The 21,313-nt window shown below is 41.7% G+C and overlaps 1 protein-coding gene across 2 annotated transcripts in view; it reads right to left on the bottom strand.

Annotated features, from left to right (window-relative positions):
• Positions 1 to 20,185, bottom strand: part of rasa1a (RAS p21 protein activator (GTPase activating protein) 1a) — a 29,006-nt gene extending 8,821 nt beyond the window's left edge. The window contains exons 1-19 of one of the 2 annotated variants that reach the window (XM_088993774.1): positions 19,871 to 20,185; positions 18,979 to 19,780; positions 7,671 to 7,823; positions 6,410 to 6,545; positions 6,155 to 6,225; positions 5,789 to 5,906; positions 5,664 to 5,695; positions 5,538 to 5,590; positions 5,259 to 5,409; positions 5,105 to 5,183; positions 4,413 to 4,533; positions 4,168 to 4,324; positions 3,979 to 4,066; positions 3,774 to 3,854; positions 2,626 to 2,783; positions 2,467 to 2,543; positions 2,211 to 2,383; positions 1,971 to 2,130; positions 791 to 933 (exon numbers count right to left, since the gene is read on the bottom strand). In XM_088993774.1, coding sequence (XP_088849900.1) covers positions 791 to 933; positions 1,971 to 2,130; positions 2,211 to 2,383; positions 2,467 to 2,543; positions 2,626 to 2,783; positions 3,774 to 3,854; positions 3,979 to 4,066; positions 4,168 to 4,324; positions 4,413 to 4,533; positions 5,105 to 5,183; positions 5,259 to 5,409; positions 5,538 to 5,590; positions 5,664 to 5,695; positions 5,789 to 5,906; positions 6,155 to 6,225; positions 6,410 to 6,545; positions 7,671 to 7,823; positions 18,979 to 19,502 — 2,475 coding nt within the window. In that variant the 5' untranslated portion in view covers positions 19,503 to 19,780; positions 19,871 to 20,185. Of the gene's footprint in view, positions 1 to 790; positions 934 to 1,970; positions 2,131 to 2,210; positions 2,384 to 2,466; positions 2,544 to 2,625; positions 2,784 to 3,773; positions 3,855 to 3,978; positions 4,067 to 4,167; positions 4,325 to 4,412; positions 4,537 to 5,104; positions 5,184 to 5,258; positions 5,410 to 5,537; positions 5,591 to 5,663; positions 5,696 to 5,788; positions 5,907 to 6,154; positions 6,226 to 6,409; positions 6,546 to 7,670; positions 7,824 to 18,978; positions 19,781 to 19,870 lie in introns of both variants that reach the window. The other variant, XM_088993773.1, reaches the window with a different exon arrangement.
• Between the last annotated feature and the right edge of the window lie 1,128 nt (positions 20,186 to 21,313).

Below are 21,313 nucleotides of genomic sequence, written 5' to 3' on the forward strand. Positions count from 1 at the left end.
GGGTATAATGTAATGAATTAACTTGACAAAACTGGACCTAATGATTGTGTATTGGTGACAGTATTGTTACAGGAGTACAGTGATACCTCAGCTCACGAACTTAATTAGTTCCCAGAAATTGTGTGGAAGGTGAAAAGTTCATCTGCCGAACATTTATTTCCCATAAGAAACCATTAAAAATGAGAATAATCCGTTCCCAGGTCACCATAAAACATAATTTTCTACTAAATAAGCCTTTTCGTTAATGCAAATCAACAGTTTTTCAACCTCTTCTATTGCCTGAGAACGTTGCTTAGACAACACAGAAACACACTTAGCCATACGCAGCAACGGTTGACTTCGCGTACTGGTACTGCGACGCCAAGTCACACAAACGCACACCTTGTTCGTGTTTTTCGATGATCTCCTTCTTCTGCTCGACCGCAATTTTCTTTTGTGTCCTCTTCGGCTTAACACGAGTTGTGGTGGGGTCTTTTTCGGTCCCATAAAAACAAAAGTACTCCACCCGATAACAAACCATGTCTGCACTCAAAGAAAGGGGGTGTGGGAAACTAGTCCGCCAGCCACCGTGGCGCTGTTCGATCGTGCGGTTTGGTGTTCATCTGCGGAAAACTAGTCCGCCAGCCACCATGGCGCTCTGTGGTTTGGTTCGTCCGGCAAGATTATATGCTTGCGAATTTAATGTTCGTGAGGCGAAAAGTTCGTGAGCTAAAGCGTTCGTAAAATGAGGTATCACTGTATTCTTTTCACGTAAGTCCAGTACAGAAGTCAAAAGCAACGTTGTTTTTACCTCACAGGATTGTTTGCTCTCCATAATCTTAAGAATGGTGTCCTTTAGAGCGTGATGGACGAACGGCGTCGCTGTGGCTTTCATGTACTGCTCCATCAGAGTGCTGGCCAGAGTGGTGGCCCGGAACAACGTTGTGGCTTCATCTGTCGACGAGCGGAGAAAGCTAGCTCAGACTAAACTGATTAATGGTGGCCACAGAGCCAATTCTGTGATTAGAATTTCGACTTATTTGATTGCAAGCTTAAGTGAAGTAAAGGGGGTTGGGGGTGTGCGGGTTTAGTGGACACTGACTAATGTGCTTTTATCGTAACATAAATGCGTTGGCACTTTACATTAGGCGTTAGCATGATGCACATATTTTGAGAAATTTTAGAAATGCAATGTGGTTGTTTAAAAAAAAAAAAAAAAAAAAAAAAAAAAAAACAAGTACCGTATTTTCCAGTGTACAAGGCGCACTGGAGTATAAGGCGCACGGCCAAAGAATAGTGTATTTTCCAAAAAATTCCATATATAAAGGCACACCTTCAATGAATGCCCCCAAAATTCCAAATACAATATACAGTAAAGTCTCGTTATATCGATATTCTCGGGAGTCGGAAAAAAAATCGATATAACCGGGACTATCGATATATCGGACCCTGCGCGCATGTAATTTTCTCCTCGCGTTCATAGAAATAGTATCGTAATAAGCGGTACTATCAATATAACCGATATCGATATAACGAGACTTTACTGTAGTATAAATATAAAAGTTTTCCAAATGTATGGCGCACCACATTATAAGGCACTAGAGGCTGGGGTTACGGACTACTTCTTCTACTGGGGGAAATTGAGTCGGTGGCTGCTGACAGTAGTTGCGAGACCTGTTGCGGCTCAATATTACTTCACATATAAGGTCCACCGGCGTATAAGGCGCAGGGTCTTTTGAAGAAAATCAAGGCTTTTGGGTGCGCCTTATACACTGGAAAATACGGTAATTAATTTGTTTGATGTTTAGTTTGACACACAGCTTGAAGACTCTTTTTTGAGAGTACATATTGGTCAATATTTGGTGTATTGGTCATCAGGATTGTACTACATTCACAAAGCTTAGTCATCTCCGAAGGGACGTTCCAATTTCGATACAAATCGCAGCAATGACGAATCAACATAGTATTTCTTTTCATTTTCATTGTCTTACCCTCCATGCAAATCTCTCGATCATTCAGAGTCCTGAGAAGAGGGGCTTCGGCTTTTTCATGTCTGAAGATCCTCAGGAGGAGGCTTGCCAGTAAGGTGCGGTCCTGACCACACACGTGGGCCAGAGCATAGATGACGTGGAATTCTTTTTGCAGGATCATCTACAAAGGGGGAGAACGTCAACATGGAGTCACCGTAGAGAGTGTATGGACTCGTCGGTGTGAATCGCAATGGTTCCGACCTCCTTAAACTCGCTGTATTCTTCTTCGGGCATGATCTTCTCCATTGAGTAGCGTGCACGTACGCGTAATGAACCTGGCTCAATGCCCTTTAGAGGCACGTGGGAGCTGAGAGGGAACCACTCGTCGATCATCTGGCCCTTCTGCAGACGGCTTAGCTGGCAACGCATGAATACTAGAAGCGACAAAACCGAAAGGGAAAATGTTTGAAAGAAAACAGACAAAGAAATTGTTCTTCAAACCAACAGAAGCACGTACGTATGTCACTTTCTTTGCTCTTTTTTGTTTTGTTGCTGAGGCTGATCTCAAATCTGTTGATTTCACTCGAGAGATCACTAGGAACAGATCAATACAATTTTCCAATGTTAGTGACCAACGAAAAAGAAGCAACTCTAATGTACGAAAAAGGAGGCATACTCAAAAATGAACTCCTCTGTGAAGACGGGATTTGGCCCTTCTCTCGGGTGCGTTTTGGCCACCTGGACGTTGTTCAGGTAGATGTTACAGTAAGGGTTGGTGAAATATTTCACCGGCAGCTTATGGGCTTCCTCCACATAGAGCACCAGGCTGCTCACCTAAAATAAAAGTTGCAATTTCGACTTCAGATAAGAGAGATTAGTTGCAATAAAATTCCTAAAATTTCTTTGACCAACTAAGAAAATGGGAGTCAGATGATCTCATTGCTGCACTTGCTTTGGACCATACATAGCAAAGAACACACAACTAACAAGACCTGCAATCAACCACACTTTGTTTAAATCAACCTTGGATGATGTTGAAAATTAATTTGGGCAGTTCAATTTTACATTCTGAGAATAAATGCATCCAAAAGCTTTAAAACATTTTTAAAAGCTGAGCAGGCACCTTATATATGGGAAAAGCTTTAAAATACTGTATTTTCTGGTGTATAAGGCACAGCCAAAAGCCTTCATTCTCCTCATAAGATGACTACGTCTTATACGCCGGTGCGCCTTATATGTGAAGTCATATTAAGCCACAGCAGGTCTCGCAACTACACTCAAAAACCACAGATTCCATTTTCCCCCTGTAGAAGAAATAGTGCGTAACCCCAGCCTCTACTGTAGCGTTTTATAATTTGGTATGCCTCATATTTGAAAAATTTGCGTGTAATTCCATATTAAAGTTGGAAAACTTTTTTTCATTCATTGAAGGTGCACCTTCTAGTCCGGTGCGCCATATACAGTAAAGTCTCGTTATATCGATATTCTTGGGAGTCGGAAAAAATATCGATATAACCGGACTATCGATATATCCGATCCTGCGGCATGTAAATTTTCTCCTTGCGTTCATAGAAATATTATCGTAATAAGCAGTACTATCGATATAACCGATATTGATATAACGAGACTTTACTGTATATGGAAAAGGTTTGAAAAGACACCATTCATTGGGGGTGCGCCTTATACTCCAGTGCGCATTATACACCTGAAAATACGGTATGTCATTCGTTGAAGTTGTGCCTTATAATCCGGAAAATACGATATAATATGGTCTGTGAAACACACAACAGATTTTAAAAATGTTTATTGTTCGTCCTTGCATACCTGTCTCAACCGTTTATTGGAGGTGGGCTGAGTTGTCTTCCTTAAATTACTACAAAATGTTTGAAGGCATTTCATCCAATCCTGGAAATAAAAAAGAAAAGAATGAACATTAAAACCACTCCTTGTGCCAGCAAAAGTAATAAATTAAATCATTCAAAACAAGGACGACTTGACTTCAGGGTTATTTGATCACTTTTTTTTTTACCTGTGCCTGCTCAGGAACCTCCCCGGCAAAGTAGAAAATGTATTGTTCCTCACTAAAGTGCTGGACAACAATTTGGAAACAATTTGGCCTGAAAAGGAACAATACAAATATATATAAAAAAAGAAAATAAGAAGACCGTTTTACTCGACAGCATCTTCAAATAGCCTCACTAAATCGGGCACACCTCACCTGCCAAAGAGGCTGTCGTGAACGCCATAGACGGAGCACACACTGAGGTCGATCAGCCCTTTGGGTTTGGTGGCTCTTTTTTCACTCTCAAAATAGATGAGCTGGGCATCGTTCCCCTCCAGTATAAAGTAGAGGTTCTTCCACCGTTTGCCTTTGCCTGCAAGAATTCAAATTAGAGATGATTGAATCGCAATAGAAGGGAGATTCAACATTTGGGCCGATAAAATACGATTCGTGAGACGCACCTTTGTTGAAGAGGAGGTAGCCTTTTTTGACAATGTTTTTGTAGAAAGCGTCTTTTGTTTTTCGTCGGATTGTGTTGTAAATTTCTCTTCCGTCCACCGTGTCGCTGATAACTTGTTCTTGCTGCTGATTAAAAACAAGCGTGAGGCGGATCATTGAGACCAGACACCCAGCAAACTATTGATTATATCTCTGATAGGTGAGGTTAGCTTCATTATTTGGATCCTCCATATTATTATTATTATAATAATTTATCATTTTAAATACGGTATTTTCCAATGTAAGGTGCACCCAAAAGCATTAATTTTCTTCAACAGCACCTTATACGTAGATGCGCCTTATATATGAAGTCATATTAAGCCACAACAGGTCTCGCAACTACTGTCAGCAATCACCGACTCCATTTCCCCCTATAGAAGAAGTCGTACGTAACCTCAGCGTCTGATGTAGCGCCATAAAACGTGGTATGCCTTCTACTGTATATGGAAAAGTTTTATCGTTTTATATATTATATTTAGGAAACTTTATTCATTCATTGACGGTGCCTCTTTTTTAAGGAAAAAGTTTGAAAATACATGATTCATTGGGGGTCCGCCTTATACTCTGGTGCGCCTATACACCGGAAAATACAGTAATTAAAAAAAGTATTTTGAGGCATGTTCTTGTTTTCAACATTCCACATCAATGCGTCTACCTGAACTGAAACGGGATCTTTCAAGTTGTAACCCTCGACAATCTGCTCCTTCTTGTAATGGTCGATGATGTCGTCGACGCTAGCGGACGAGAGCCCAAATCAAGACGTGCCTCGATACACATTTTTCAGATGAAAATGATGATTGTACACAAACCTGTTGTAGTACCTCCCTCCCATCATGTACTGGTTGTTGGGGGTGGGAGAGATCTTAAACCTTTGGATGTTTTCATTGGTGCGAAAAAAGAGGGAGTAGTCCCCAGGTGTGTTGTCGGACGGCCGCACGAGGAAACTGCACACCTGGCCAACTACGCATGAGCAAGAGAAAATGGACATTTAGTGGTTTTTCGCTACACGGATATAATGATCGCAATATTAATTCTTTAATAATGACATTTTTTTCCTAAACATCAAATTTGATATAAATGCCTTTTACCCGTCATCAGGAGATTGTAGGCCTCTTGTTTTGTGATCTTTCCATGATACCAGCTGTAGCGTAGCCAACATGAGCATTAGTCGCGTTTATTAACATTCCAACTTTAAAAATGATACAATCACTTACATTTTTCCCTCATGTGGATCCTCTTCCCGGCACTGGAGATGCATGAAGAGAAAGCGGTTTGTCTTTGAATATCGGTTGTGATGGAATTAAGTAGAGCACACTGAATAGATGTAGAATGCGCTTACCACCTCCTCCACCAAATCTTCTACAATGAGGCCCTGCTCCTCCGTACGAACGTTAGTCACCCACATCCAACCGTCGTCCAGTTCATTGTGAACGATGAACATGTCTCCCTTCAGGAAGCTGCAGACGAATTTGGTCAAAGGTTTTCATGGTACAAGAAGGGACTATGTGATATGTAACAGTGCGAGTGACACTTTTTTTTTCATTGAATCATCCCAACTAACCCACTTCTTGGTGCTGTATTTCTGATGTATCGTAAACTAACCAGCAGGGGGCGGGCTTTAACTGCATTTGAGGTTTCTATAGCTATCATGAAACCAAATTTAATGTTTTTACACTAGATGCGCAAGACATGTATGACTGCTTACCTGATCTCGTCAGTATCTGGCACTTTGGTGTATGGCAGTATGGCCCTTACTCTCCTCCTGTCTTCCACAGGCTAAGCAAAGTGATTAAAAAGAAAAACAAATTAGATTATCCAATTCCGAATATTACATTTCTTACGTTACAGCTAATCATGATGTAAATTACTGTAATATCTCTCCTAAATATCAAATGAATGCACTTCAGATAACTTTTGCTATTCTTGCACAATGTCAACAAAATTTCAGTGATGGTCTCACCTCCGGAGGCGCCACAGGCCACTGCAGCTTTTCTCCTTTTAGCAGGCAAGACACGTAGCTGTAGTAACCAATTAGGTCTGATAAGGAAGAGAACCGCCTTCCGCCGATGTAATAGTCCCCACACATGGCGATTATCCTGAAACGAGAGCGCAATAACGAGAATGGTCAGTGAGACGGTATTTGATCATCGAAATGTAGTCGTAATGTTTACCAGTTTGCCTGCATCAGAAATGTGGTAGAAAGATGATTGACAGCAGACTGTAAGTAATGGATGTTAGCAATGGCATGAAAAAACGGGGAGGCGGGGAGCAGCTGGAAATTTATTTCATCCATTAAACAGCAGCCAATTCTTTGATTGTATTTAAAATAAAGTGCAGTTTGATTCATGGGTCGTCTAAGCACATTAACCATTACAAGTGTCGTGCAATTAACCTGATGTTCATAATCCCTTTAGCGGGGCCCATCCCGTCCAGGCCCATAATTACATCCTGGCCTGACATGAATGCATTGAATAAATCACATAAAGTTACTGATACTTCATTAGAACAGCATCAAACTATAATCTCTACACGATGGCTTTGGCTAAAACAGAAAAGGTCCAAACCGTGATGGGTGGCTATCAAATTCTCGCTGACTTTCATGACCCGCGGCAGGGCTCGTTCCCCCACCACGGATAGCCGACTTTTTTACTTACTTTCACTTTTTTATAACAGCTCACAGACAAAAGCCAACAGAAGTTCACCTTCCCTTTTTTTCATTTTTGTTGAAAAACATCAACAGCAAAAGCGTTGCCGCATTTTCAGTTATTAGAAAAGGGTGGTCATGACATTTTTATGACTGAATAGCTAGCTCGCAAGTCATAGCTAGCTCGCTAGTCAGAGCTAGCTCGCTAGTCATAGCTAGCTAGACATAGCCAGATAGCTAGATAGGCTAAAACGAAGAGTACAATACCAAGAAGATTGGGTACATTAACAAAAGGAAACGTGAGTAAATACTGCAAACATTCTCAGATGCAGTTAATGTAGGCATGGCAAAAAAAATAGCTAGAGTCCACCAGTCCACCTTTCTGATTGATAAATGGAGAGAAAAAAAAATCGTAATTTGTTTCACTTTGATGTTTTGGTAGCTTACTCTCTGCAATTTTTGTTTTTACCACAGTGTTGTTCTAAGAAGAACGATATCAGAATACATCATTTTGAAAAGGAAAATCTCAAGACAAAGTGCGACAGATTGTCCATTCTCTACACATGCGGAAACGTACCTGAAGTGGTTGACCACATTGGTCATGCTGAGGAAAGACAAGACAAAGGAACCGGGCCGGCGGTCACTCTCCCTGATGAGGTAGCTGCCATGGGTCCGAGCCTGGCGCAGCCGCTCCTCAGCAATGGTTCGGTCTAGCTTGCCATGGTACCACCTGGGGACAAACACACCACAAAACAAGGTTAGTTAGATGCCGTGGTTACAATTACATTGCGTTCACTGCAACCAAGGCCTTCCGTGTAGCATTAGCCCACTGTGCTTCTGCGCAAGTTCACATCCAGGAAAAAAACAGACATTGTAGGCTGTCACAGGCTTCCAAAACATTTTAACATGCAAAGACTAAAACAAGTGTACCCATCCGTATCAATTTCTTTGAACTGTTTCAAACCAAGTTTCCAGTTTAATGGCTACAAATTTGCTATCAGCAATTTTGAATGTTGTTATTTCAAAATATATCGTGCAAGCTTGAAAATGTTTTCAGGGTGTAATGGTTCACATTGATAGCTTTTATGCAACTGTGTGTTACCAATCACTGCCCAATACATAACTAATGCACAAAATTGAAATCAATTCATGTTAAAGGACAACCCACACCACCGGACAAGTTGTGTCCATAATTTGTAAAATGACTTCAAATGACTTCTACTGAGCGCATTTTGCAAAGATTCCACCGCATATAGTTATATTTTATGCTTTAAGACTCGCGCTGAATATTCAGGAAGTTTTGTTTGAGTTGATGACGATGCCCCTGACCGAGAAAGCGACACACAATGCATTTTGGGTACTTTGATTGGTCTGAAAACGTCGTGTTGATGGTGAAATTAGAAGGAAAATACATAAATAATGCGATGGTGAATCGTTGTGTGTTGCACCAAGACTACCAATTGCGGTAACATAACAGAAGTTGACACAAATCAGTCCATTTCCAACGGAGCTTCGGCGCCATCTTGTGCATTTTCTGGGCGCTTTCCTCTTCAGGACGATTTTATTCATATGTATAACTGGATGAGTATCAAGCAAGCATCTTCTCCGAATCTGAACTCTATGGTGTGACGTCATGAACTGGGGATGGGACTTTCTGAAAATCCTCAATTCGCAGCTCATTTTGTTGCAGTTTTAGCACACTTTAAGTCATTTTTATTAACAACGTGTTTTGCATTTGACTAAAAATATCAGCCTGTGTTGCGTGTTTTGGGTATTTTAGATGCTATAAAACGTTTTTCTGATGTCAGTTAGGAAACAAAAAAATGGTCTCAGTTTTCCTTTCAGGGATGAATATAGTAATATCTATAAATCAGGGTTGGATTGAAATGTGAAGAGAAAAATATCCACCCCAAATCTTGGCAGTGTTCAATTCTGCACACAAACTGAGTTGTGAACCAGATGGCAAAACCTGCAACTCACACGCGCATGTTATTGTTTGATTATGCAAAAACAATTTTCATCCGATTATCCGATTAATTGATGGGATAAGTACTGCCTGAGCACCGGAGCCAAAACTCTTCGCCTTCAAGCACATGAGCCAACGGCAACAAAATGAAATCACTCCAATTAACTGACTTAGACTCTTTTTTGCTGGTTTTTAGTTTTGTTTTATTGTCATTACGTGAAAAGACTATTAAAGTGCATGAGGCATCAGGTGAACTTGAATATTATAAACTTTCCCGACCGAGGTGCAAAATGAAAATGCTTTATCCAAATTTAGGCCATAAGTGCCTCAAAGGGCAGCCACTCAGGCGGGGGTTTAAAAAAATGGCTGCACTTCTTGTAACAAGAGAGCTAAAAAAGCTTCCGTGTCGTCATGAACCAGCGCGTCTCTTTTTGTAAAGAAAGCGTGACGAAACCTGCTACCTAAAGAGAGCTTGTAGAAAGAAAGCCAGGAGCAGGAAAGTGAAGTGTCTGGTGATAAGAGTATTGAAGAGGGAGATGGAGTTCAGCTGCAGAGTTGGGCCAAGACGCAGCAAAGAGCCAAGACAAGGGTGGGATAATGGATATATGAGTGAAAAGGGAAATATAAAAAAAGTCCGTGTCCGAAAGCGTAGCTCAACACATCATTTTACAAAAGTAATTTGGCTACAAACCGCAGGTTGAAGCACTTGCCATTGCGGAATCGCGCGCAAACCGCACACTATTAATTTTACACATTGCATTTTAAAGAACACAAATTATACAGTTCGCATGAGAGGCACATTTAATGGTAGAATTGCATCATGATGGACAAACAAATACTGCCCACTGAACGAAAATGATTTATTTATAAGTGTCTTTCAAAACTCTCAAGGACACTACAGGCACAGGATAAGAGCATCTTTTTTTCTGCGGGTGAGCAGCGGCGGCCAGACAAGCCAGCGTTCACTCAACCTGGAAATGTACACCATTACCTCAAATATCAAATGGTCATCGGTACAATAACATTCAAATAAAGTAAAAATCCTCACCATTTTTTTTTTCATTTTCATTCAAATTGCAGGGCCCGCAGATTATTGAGTTGTAGGACCACATAAACATTCAATTCAGCGTAAGAAACCTTAGACTCTCTTCTTTCATCAGAAAAAAAGTTAATTCCAAAGTTATATGGGTCCGGTGTCATCAGAGCTTGAAATGGGGGCGGCTGTACAACATACAATACAACACATATTGATTTATATAGCATAACAGCTGAAGCTGGAACAAACTGCTAACATGGGGAAAAGGGAAATGCTGCCACCCCGTGGAAGGGGAAAAACATTGCCAGAGGTCTGACCAGCGCTTTATCAGCACCCTCCCTCCCGCAAGAAATACTAAAGGCTGAAAAAAATTCAGGAATGGCGCTACATGTCACACTTTTCAATTCCCAAATAAATTCAGGGAATGGCAGCGAATGAGTTAAAATTTCCTGCTGAATGTAATAATATTATTAATAATCATAAAATAATCTGCATGAGCCCGGTTGCTGTCTGTAACACAAAACGTCATCGTGTCTCCCACCGCACGCGAGTAACAAGGCCGTGTGAAATTGAACTGAACCGTGAACAAATTCGTCTACAACTCACACCTGCGCACCTTGGTGACATTCTAACAATACAAAAAGAAAGAAACTGATGTGAAATAAACACGAGTGGTTATTTGAGAGCAATGACCATCATTTATTGACTCGGGCGATGACACAACTCCCCAGCACATCAGCTCAAGTTCAAAACCCATCCAGAGAATTTTTCACACGCCTCAATATTAACCTGACGAAGTTAGGTCACAAAATGAGCCATTCTGTCTGTGTAATATTTGTAAGACTGTGTTGATTTTTCCCTAAATAAGCGACGGTATATATTTTCACTCCACTTCAAAACTCCATCTCATCAGATCAGATAGTAACAGACACAAGCATCGTCCATGGCGGTGTTTATAGGTGCTTTTATCAACTCGAGGAATGCCCCATTCATGTCTGAACATGAACAGCGAGCACCACAATGACATCCTGTTTCTCTTACATGACTGACACCACACTGGAGGAAAGGAAGTCACATTCTGCATGTTCCTTCGTTCACATGGCAAAAACACAATAAGGACATTTTCAACAAGGACATTCGGAGTGGTTTTTCACCACTTCCTTAACATCAAGTCACCACAAGACACTCGCAGCTAAAATATGCGCAGTGGCCCACAGTGTCATGTTATCGTGAGGCAAGATGAAAAGGCAGATCATTTTCTGTGCTTCCTGTGTACAAGTTTGACTGTCAGCTGTCAAGCACGGTATCACTCAAGATCGTCGAAACGGAATATGGCAAAATAATAAGAGCCAGGGCCCAGGTTGAGCAGGTTTTACTCCCTCAATGTTTTGAGATACAAAACGGTCACCAAGATGTGATCACTTGGAGCTCAAAATGAATTAATGATCATAATTTTGTGGTTTGTACGTCGACATGAGCTCAAAAATACACATCTGTGTGTCACATTTTTAATCCGTTAAGGATGTCAACTTTAGAAATCATTTAACTCATTCACTGACAGACAAAGTGCAAAAATGTGTCCACTCCAATGCCAGGGTTTTTGTCATTTTCACTCAAATTGAAGAACCCACAGAAGACTGAGTTTTAGGTATACATAAACAGTCAATGTAGCGTGAGAAACCTTAGACTGCAGGTGTCAAAGTCAAGGCCCGCGGGCCAAATCCGGCCCGCCACATCATTTTTTTTCGGCCCGCGAAAGCAAATCAAACTTGATTCCATGATGATTGCTAAAATCTGATCCAAAATTTCATATTTTTAGATGTCAACCACAAGTCATTATTCTTGACGTCAGATTTGAAAACGAGCTATTCATTAATTTGCTGTGTGCTCTATATGTAATATTTGAAGGGATTTAATCATTCTAATGGGTTCCCCAAATTCATAACGGCCCTCGAGAGGAAACCATAACTACAATGTGGCCCGCGGCAAAAAAATGACTTTGACACCCCTGCCTTAGACCCTCTTCTTTCACCAGAAAAAAAAGTTTGTCGATTTTATTTAGCTCTAGAGTTATCTGCAATGGAATTGGGGGCAGCGGTACAAAAGGCAAATGCCGCCTCTCGTGGAATGGAAAAAACATGGCCAGAGGTCTGATTCGCACCCCCACCAGAAAAAATAAAACCCGAACAAATTCAGGAACGACGCTCCACGTCATGCTTTTCAATCCCCGAAAAAGTTCTGGAATGGCAGTGAATGAGTTAAGAACACCCGGGCCACTTTTTCTCCCATGCTTCATCATTGTCATCTCAGCAACGGAACAAATGTATTCAATACAAAAGGCAATTTGCACTGCACGCGTATTAAGTCTGCACACCACTCATTAACGGGTATTCCGCGGATTACCGACAAGTTCTTTGCTACCCCTAATCGCCAATAAATGGATTAACCGAAAAGGGAAGTCTACCTTTAATTAAATAATTACCCGTATTTAATGATTTGAGATTGGTGGGAAACACAACAGGCAATTCCACATCAACAGACTTTATAAACAGCAAAACGCTATGGGACGGCATCGTTTGAAATTAGTGTTGCGTCACCGGAGCGACCAAACCTTACGCTGGGTGGGCGGATGGCAAAATAAATCAAGAAATGTCTCATGAACTGAAGAAATCAATTTGAATACAGTATTGTACAATCATATTACACATATTATCACATTTGACTATGGACCAAATCAGCAGGTGCCATCAAAAATAGGAATATGGGGTGATCATTTAACGACCGCCCCACTTACGACGAGTTCGCCCTCTGCTGCATCTCCCTCCACAGTCTCAGCTGATGCGGCTATCGCGCGGCCAAATGTGAGCTTTGACGTGGGAAGCTGAGCCCAGGCAGTTTGAAATCCAAATAAGACATGATGAAGCAATGCCGCTGTCACAATCCACGAAAATAGGGCGAACACCGCTCGTGCTTTTATTTTGGACTCATGATGTCTGTTATCCTTCAGCGGCATCAATCGTTTTTAGGAAGGAGAGTGAAGTTAAGGGCAACCGTGCAATTGATGCTCTCACTTATCCTCCTCTGACTTGCTCCCTACTTCTCTTTCCTTCTCCTCTCTCTAAAAAAAAACCATGAGCGTGCAGCCGATTGGTTTCTAACTCCACGGGACAGAAAGGGCGGGGGGACTGGCAATTTGGCTCTCAAGACATCTGTACGATACTCATCATCCTCCAGTGACGTGTGTGGGTCTTAAGACAGTCATGAATGTGAGCTCGGCCCCAGCCTTGCCCCAAAACATCTAAAGAGAACAGTTAAAATGACAAGGGGAGCAATAACCAGACTGCTGACCACATACTTAAGTCCAAATGAATGGCTTGTTAGGGGAAAAAATGCTTATGTCATCGTTTGCTTTTCACTTCCCGGTAGCTATTAAAAAAAAGCCACAATGATGAGACCATTTAGAAAGTCAATTAATTCAGTTTCAATCAAAATTGTTGAGTTTGCATTGATACGATAATATCAAAATTCACTGACCACCATCCCGTTCGATCACAGATGTGTTTATTTATTATTGTGTGTGAAATATATTTAATCAATCACACACACAGAGTTCAATGCTACATGGTGAAAAGTGTACTCTGATTGACTGCAATTAGACATAGACAACATTGTCTTTTTTAAGAATTCATCATCAAAGTTATGGAGTGAATCGTTATTGTCAACTCGCCATACGCATCTTGAGCTTTAAATACATACTCATTCAAATGTGTTTACAATGATGTGTTTTAATATGCTCAAAAGGGTAAAACCACACAATAAAAACCTTTTGGTGAGAGATGACCCAAGCTAGTTTCACACTGCAAAATATGTATTTGTAATTAAGTCAATCGCTGCGATTCCCGAAGTTATTTGTGAATAGAAAAGTGTGACCCGAATTCGTTCGGGTTTTGGTTTTTCTTGTGGGGGTGCAGATAAAGCGCTCGCCAGACCTCTGGCAATGTTTTTCCCTTCCACGAGGGGGCAGCATTTGCATTTTGTGCCTGTTAGCGCTTTGTTACAGCTTTATTTGTTGTTAAAGCGCTATATAAATCAATATCTATGTATTGTATTGTATTTTGTAGAGCCCCTTTCTTTCAAGCTCAGATAACTCCATACCCATATAACTTAGGAATTAACTCTTTTTCTGATGAAAAAAGATAATCTAAGGTTTCTAATGCTGTATGAAATGTTTATGTAGTCCTAAAACGCAATATTCAGTGGCTCCTGCAATTTGAGTGAACATTACAAAAACCCTGGCATTGGAGTGGACACATTTTTGCACATCGTCTGGCAGGGAATGAGTTAACTAACCAAAGTCAGTGCGTTGCCGTAGACTGTAGAGCTGCTCCTTCCCTGCACACCCACCACAGAATTAAAAATGAGAGGGACAGCAATGAAAAAACAAATGCAAGTTCGCAACACACCGCATAAGCCACAAAACAGCATTATGGTATAGTTTGAAAAGTGACATGGTAGCAAACGCCACACATTTCAACAACCTACCTCGACATAAGTTGATTGCGTGTTTGTTATTTTGTGACAAGAACGGTGATGCATTTGATTAATCAATAACAACCTGAACAGGACATTTATGCTCTATAGACGGTCTCTATATCACTCTGAGCCTCATGGAAAAGTGCTAAAAGATCAGTGAAAAGTCTTTCAAATAGTCTCGTCAAATGCCACTGAAACTATCGGGGAGACCCCCTTTAGGGCTACAATGAATGGGTGCGAAGTGTTGAAAAACAGGATGCTGGAGAGAAAAGGCAGGGGGCAGAGCGAGGATTGGAAGGGGATGACAGGACATTGCATAATGCACTGAAAATGTATGGAAACTATCGGCTTGTTCCTCATCGATGTGAGTCGCAAGGCTTCGAATACAATATGGGTACAAGGGCTTGCAATTTCACAATATAGGTTTCAGTCAAGCAACCCAAAACATGGTTCTTAAAATGTCACGTGACCCACCCAACAATGATGAAGTCATCGGTCCATAAATACGACACACGTAAGTGTCTCCACTGCGAGACTAATAAAGGCTAATCCAATCCATTCGACCAGGAGTATCCAAACTTTTTGCAAAGGGGGGTGCAAATGGGGATGTGCAGATTTGATGTGTTAAAAATGTAGGGGTGGAAGGCAACCATGGCGGGAATTCTTTCCAATCAAAAGCAATTAATTGAAATAAACCGTTTCACATTGAACTCTGTAAAAATAGCCACTGTCTCTCCACAATGAGGCAGAACCAGTTGTTACATGCTTCGGTGAAGAAATAGTCCAATTTCCACCCATCCTTGAACCGCCGGCTTTCAACTTTCCTCCTTTTGTTGACATTTTAGAAAATTGAGTAAATTACTCATGTACTAATTGGCAGGACTAAGCACATGCAGGTAACAGCGCTACTGTGCAATGTATTAATTCTACATGTCAGCCAGATGTTATTGATTACCGTATTTAATCGAGTATAACGCGCTAAATTTTCTACCTAAAACAAGAACTCAAAGTTTGGGTGCGCGTTATAAACGAGGCCTGGGAAAAAAATTCTCTGGGGGAGCATTTCCATAGCTATTCTCGCCCTTTAGTTTCGATTCTCGGAATGACCCGGATCACAGGCATTCCTTTTTTTATTATTGTTGATTACCATTTCTTTAGCTACACTTTATTTCCTTTCCTCGCCAACACTGGAACGCGAGTTAAGCATTGCAAATTACCAAGATCCAGAGTTTCCATTCAGTGTTTACATTGTCAATAAATGATTTTTATCACAATGCTTGGTCTGAGCCGAGAAAGAGTGAAACATTTTTATACCGATTTTTTTATTGAAAATTAGGGGTGTGCGCATTGTATTAAAATAAATACGGTATATAACATCACCCTACCCACTCTCGATGACTGCCACATAGCAAGAATCAAGACAAGGCCGCGGAAAATCCTACTGTACCCTCCACACCCTGCCCACCACCTTTTCCAGCCATCCTGATCCATGCGCACCAAATCCAGCAGACATTTAAACAGCTTCTTCCTCCTCACCATTAACTCTCTAAACCACAGGTGTCAAAGTCAAGGCCCGCGGGCTAAATCCGGCCCGCCGCATCATTTTTTTTCGGCCCGCGAAAGCAAATCAAACGTGTTAAATTCCATGATGATTGCTAAAATCTGAGCCAAAATTTCATATTTTTGGATGTCAACCACAATAAAAGTCATTATTCTTGACTTCAGATTTGAAAACGAGTTATTCATTAATTTGCTGTGTACTCTATATGTAATATTTGAAGGGATTTAAACATTCTAATGGGTTCCCCAAATTCAAAAGGGCCCTCGAGAGGAAAACATAACTACAATGTGGCCCGCGGCAAAAAATGACTTTTACACCCCTGCTCTAAACAGTAACCCAAATACAACTGTACCGTGCCTTTTTGCAATTTTGCACAACCCTGTGGAACAGTATCCCCTTATAATCATTGTAGCTCCAGCTTAGTACTCACTTGAACCACTGCCTGCGTGATATTTTGCATATTGTCTCACAGTTATTCCCGAGAGGTACCATTTACATGAAGGAATTAAATTATATTAGCCTTTATTAGTGTCCTCCATACTTATTTGTCATGTCTTTTTTTATGCTGATACTAGTGCAGCGTGTTCTAACGGAGACACATTCCTTGTGTGTTCTACATACTTGGCCAATATAGACGATTCCGATATGACGAAGGCTATGGGCCGGATGAAAATTGACCAAAAGCCATGTTTGGCCCCAGGGCAGGACTTTGGACATATTGCATTAGACAGTGAGCATCAGCGACTGTGAGAGCCAATTTGACATGATGCTTCAGCGAGACATTTTGTGAATCTTATTGTCTATGTCACATGACGTAACAAACACGCATGCAGTGAAAATCACATTTCCATCTCGCTAGCAAGTTAGCGAATTAATTCACACGGGCGCCTACCCCCCTCTTCATCCCCATTTTTCTCCTCGACCAACAACTCTGGGAAACCCTTTCTGACTCAGGGCAATCTCTAATCTTCGTGGAAACGTGAAAATCCACGACTCATTTCCCAGGGTTGTTTGTTTAAGCTCAAGTATTAAGCTCACTCTTTCTCTGGGCAGTTGCAACACACTCGCAGCTCGACTTTGATAGCCGTCAGTGTCACATTCTTATTGCACACGCCAAGTTTATGAATGGCATGTCGGTTGCCGAAAGGTGTTTATGAATGTCTCGCTCGCTCTCTCTTTCATATTTTCACTCGAGGCTCTCTGTTCAATGCGCCGAGTTAAGCTTTCACGGTCACTGTGCAACATGTAGAGAAGACCACTTTTATCGGGGGCAAATATTTTCCGCTATCCACTCTTAGAAAAGATGCTTCATGAGCTGCTAACTCACAGGAATTGAATATCAGACATGCTGCCAATTAGAGAACACATACAGTCCGAGGTGAGAAATGGATGTACTTTTGAGATGAATGTTACTTGAAAATGCTAAAAATATATTAACAGCCGGGACAGGTCCGAAATGTAGTTTACATTCTATTCTAGACTTTGCAGCACAATCAAAACAGTATGACACTGGGCGCCTGCTAGCTTGTCTTATCGACAACGAGATGAGTGGCAACTAAAATAAAAGCTCCATTGCTTTCCATATCTCATAGGGCGAGGGCCAAAAACGACAAAGTGCTGCACTTCGCAAATGAGAATTTAACAAATGTCAAGGCTGTGTGAATGTTACAGCGTCATTTCAGTCTAGAGGTGTCTAACGCTGAAATGAATCATGCATGTCAAAAATATTGATCGTATAAGGCAATGATGACAACAAAGCGCAAAGTGCAGTTTAGTCATGGAGAGCAATTTGAATCACAAGCATCCAGAAAATGATTTACTGCGTGCCGTCATTGTTCCATGACATCGCTTTGAGACTGAGTAGCGCTAAATGACGCTAGGAAAGATTACATAAAGTATCTCGCGGTAGCATTAAACCGTTTCAGACAAACAAAAAAACACATGAGTGGCTTCTGTCGAGGCTTAAAAATTCCTCCTCAGTGATTAAATACAATGCTAGTATTATTCTTGCATGACAGCAAATGCATATTTTTATGCAAAAAGTCTTCTCTGAATTTGATTAATATGAGGGAGCAATTTCTTCTTGAAGAAAAAAGAAAATAAATCATCCACCTTGTTGCCCCTAAGAAAAAAATGTGGTTGTAATTAGTGACTTCATGAACATAAATTAACTTCTACCGCTGGGGGTTGTGTGATACATTTACAGAAACGGCATCTGAATAGCCGAAGTTCATGGCGGAGTTTAACGATAGTATTGAACATGCTAAATAATGATTAAAAAAAACGATTTATTCTTCTCCATGTACGTCTGTGTAAGCTCTCATGTATTGACACAATACTTCTCCATGTATTGTTTAATATGTTTCTGGAATATGTTTTTGTCCATCTTGTCATTTGCTGTCAACTGAAAATCACATCACACAGGGATCAGGTAAGAACTAACCACAGCTCAGCTTCAGTCAACGGGTGAGCACGATTTAAATCGCGTTTAAGAACCAACATTCTTTTTTTTTTTGTAAAACCCTGATAAATGGTTTGCTTGCTCTCTGTTGTCTAAGACAAAACGCAGCAGTATAGTTATGAGCGATTCAACGCACCAAGAAAGTAATGACGTGCATGAATGAGAATATCCACAAGCACATAAAAACCTGGTTTGTTCCTAACACCAATGGTTCCCATGTTATGTTCCCAACTTTAAAAATCCTGAAAAATGTTCCATCATTATTTTTGCAAAGCAAATTTTTGAGTATTTGCATGCATCACAGGTTGCTCGTCACTGTTGTACTCACTGGTTCGTGGGCGGTGCAGAGAGGGGGAACACCACCTCTTCCTCCTCGTATTCCGGCCCATCTTGTTGATCGCTTTCATCCATCGTGCCTCCACAACCTGAATGGAGAGGAGGGGGAGGTGGTGCAGGCGGTAGCGGGGGCAAGTCAGTCACCCCGTCCGGGGCTGTCGATGTGGGTGAAATCCGACAAGCCGGTGTTTCTGAAGTGGGAGAGCCGCACATGCCGCCCACGTTCCCTGAGCTAGTTCCTTGGAAAACTAAATGTCCACCTCCGCCACTCGCTGTCGTGGACAGGGTAGATCCGCTTATATCCCCACTTGATATGGGATAGATCATACTCATGTCCGGGAGAGAGTCCGGAGACGTGTTTGTGAGTTGACGGAATGTTGGCGCAGATCCTAAATCCGCCACCCTCACTCTGGTCGACCTGGGATAGCAAGGGAACGGGGCCGTCTCCGGGCCTCCTCCTCCTCCTGTCCCCGCAGTGACCGAACCCGACTCCTCACTACTGACCTCCGCTGCCATTGAGCCAGGAGAATATGTCGAGGGGAACAAGTCGAGAAGGGAACCGGCCCTTCCCCTCTTTTATTAACACACTCCGTCAGTGTTTGGGCTCCCGGGAAACAACAGCAAAAGTTGCCCAAAACGCGTTGGGAGTCTGTCAGCTAGCGTTAGCCCAACAAGCTAACTCTGCTTATGGGCTTTCACTAGCACGCGTTAGCTTTACCTCGCATTCGCTTTCAAACTGGATGGCTAGCAGGTCCGAGACACTTGGTGACTTCTTGCTACGTCTTCATTGTTTCCTGGGAATAAAGTTCACACCGGGAAAGCACATGTTGAACGCCCCAAACATAAAATCAAGTCTCATTGTTGCTTCTGTGCTCGGAGCTCACCTTCGACACTATATTTGTGTTGTTTTATTGGCACTGCTCTGTCACCAACCCTCGTCTATTTCGCTCTCCTTTTTTTCTTATACCACTTTGGTTGTTTTGCTGCGTCCAGAGTACGGTCGTCGGGAATGTTGTCCACAGGCGACCTGCTCCTGTCGCCTAAACCCGCGGCGCGGTGCGTCGATCGGCGACCCTGTGCATATCGCTATGTCAAAGGCGACATTTCTTGCGTGCTGGGTGCTAAGTTGACGTTGATTTCCAGGTTTCTCCGCTGCTGGCTTGCTTGCTCGCTCACTCGCCTTCTCTTTCCTCGCCCACTCCCCTCAGAGATACTGAGCAGACTAAACCAATGGAGCACAGTGCGATATCGCTCCCTTTCCATCCATGCCATTTGAAATCACTGACGGGGCTGAATTTCTTGTCTACTAACGTCTTCTTTTCGAGGTTTGGCAAAAGTGTAAATTAGAAGTAAATAAAACACAAAAATTCTCACATTGTTTATTTATACATTCAATTACTCTAAAAATGTATTTTGTTTTTTTACATATTCTTTTGTTTCACCTTGCAAATGAACTGTCTGTATTGTGTCAATAGTTGTTTTATACATTGAGTATTGTGGTCAAAATCGGGAATCTACCGACCAAATCGTGAGACTTAACATGCATGTCTTCCGGACCACTTTATCCTCATTAGGGTTGCGTGGGGTTGCAGGAGCCTATCCCAGCCGTCTTCGTGCTCTAGGTGGGGGACACCCTGAATTAGTTGCTAGCCAATCGCAGGGCACACAAAGACAAACTACCATTCGCTCTCCAATTGATGACTGGGCCGCCCTAATTTCAGAACCATATCATTAAATTTACATGAAAAATACTAGTATGCCGGTGCCTTCGGAAAATTTTCAGTGGCTAATCCAGTGAGATACAAAAGCGCAGTGAGGGGTATGTGAGACATTTTTTTATGGTTTTCATAAAATAAAATGCACTTCCACACATACTATATATTACAAACAGGACGAAACACACCTAAGATTAAAAAACAAAGAGTGGAAGTGGCAAGGTGTAATTTTAATAACTAATGTTTCTTAACCACTGAGAGATTCTCATCTAAAAAGCCACATCTAGATAGAAACCCAAAAATGTGTCCCATAGTTTGATTTGTGGTGCTCTCTTGAGTTCATTTCAATGTCCATATGTGAACCCAATTTCTGAGCAATGGCTCCAAATATGATGTGACAAAAGCAGATGGGCATGATTATGAAATAGCCCTGCAACCTCATGGCTCATTCAGAGAGCTGATGGGTTTTTTTTCTTCCAGGGAATAACGTACCCCCATCCCCCCAACCCTCATCCATGGGGCATAATAGTGACTTTCAGACATACAAACAAACAAACTCCAGCATTTCTATGGACCTCAGGCCTTACTGCTGCATGGCCTGTTAGTCACCAT

This window comes from Hippocampus bargibanti, linkage group LG04 (genome assembly GCF_051943395.1).
Source record: "Hippocampus bargibanti isolate YZ-2025 linkage group LG04, ASM5194339v1, whole genome shotgun sequence".
NCBI classification, from domain to species: Eukaryota; Metazoa; Chordata; class Actinopteri; order Syngnathiformes; family Syngnathidae; genus Hippocampus; species Hippocampus bargibanti.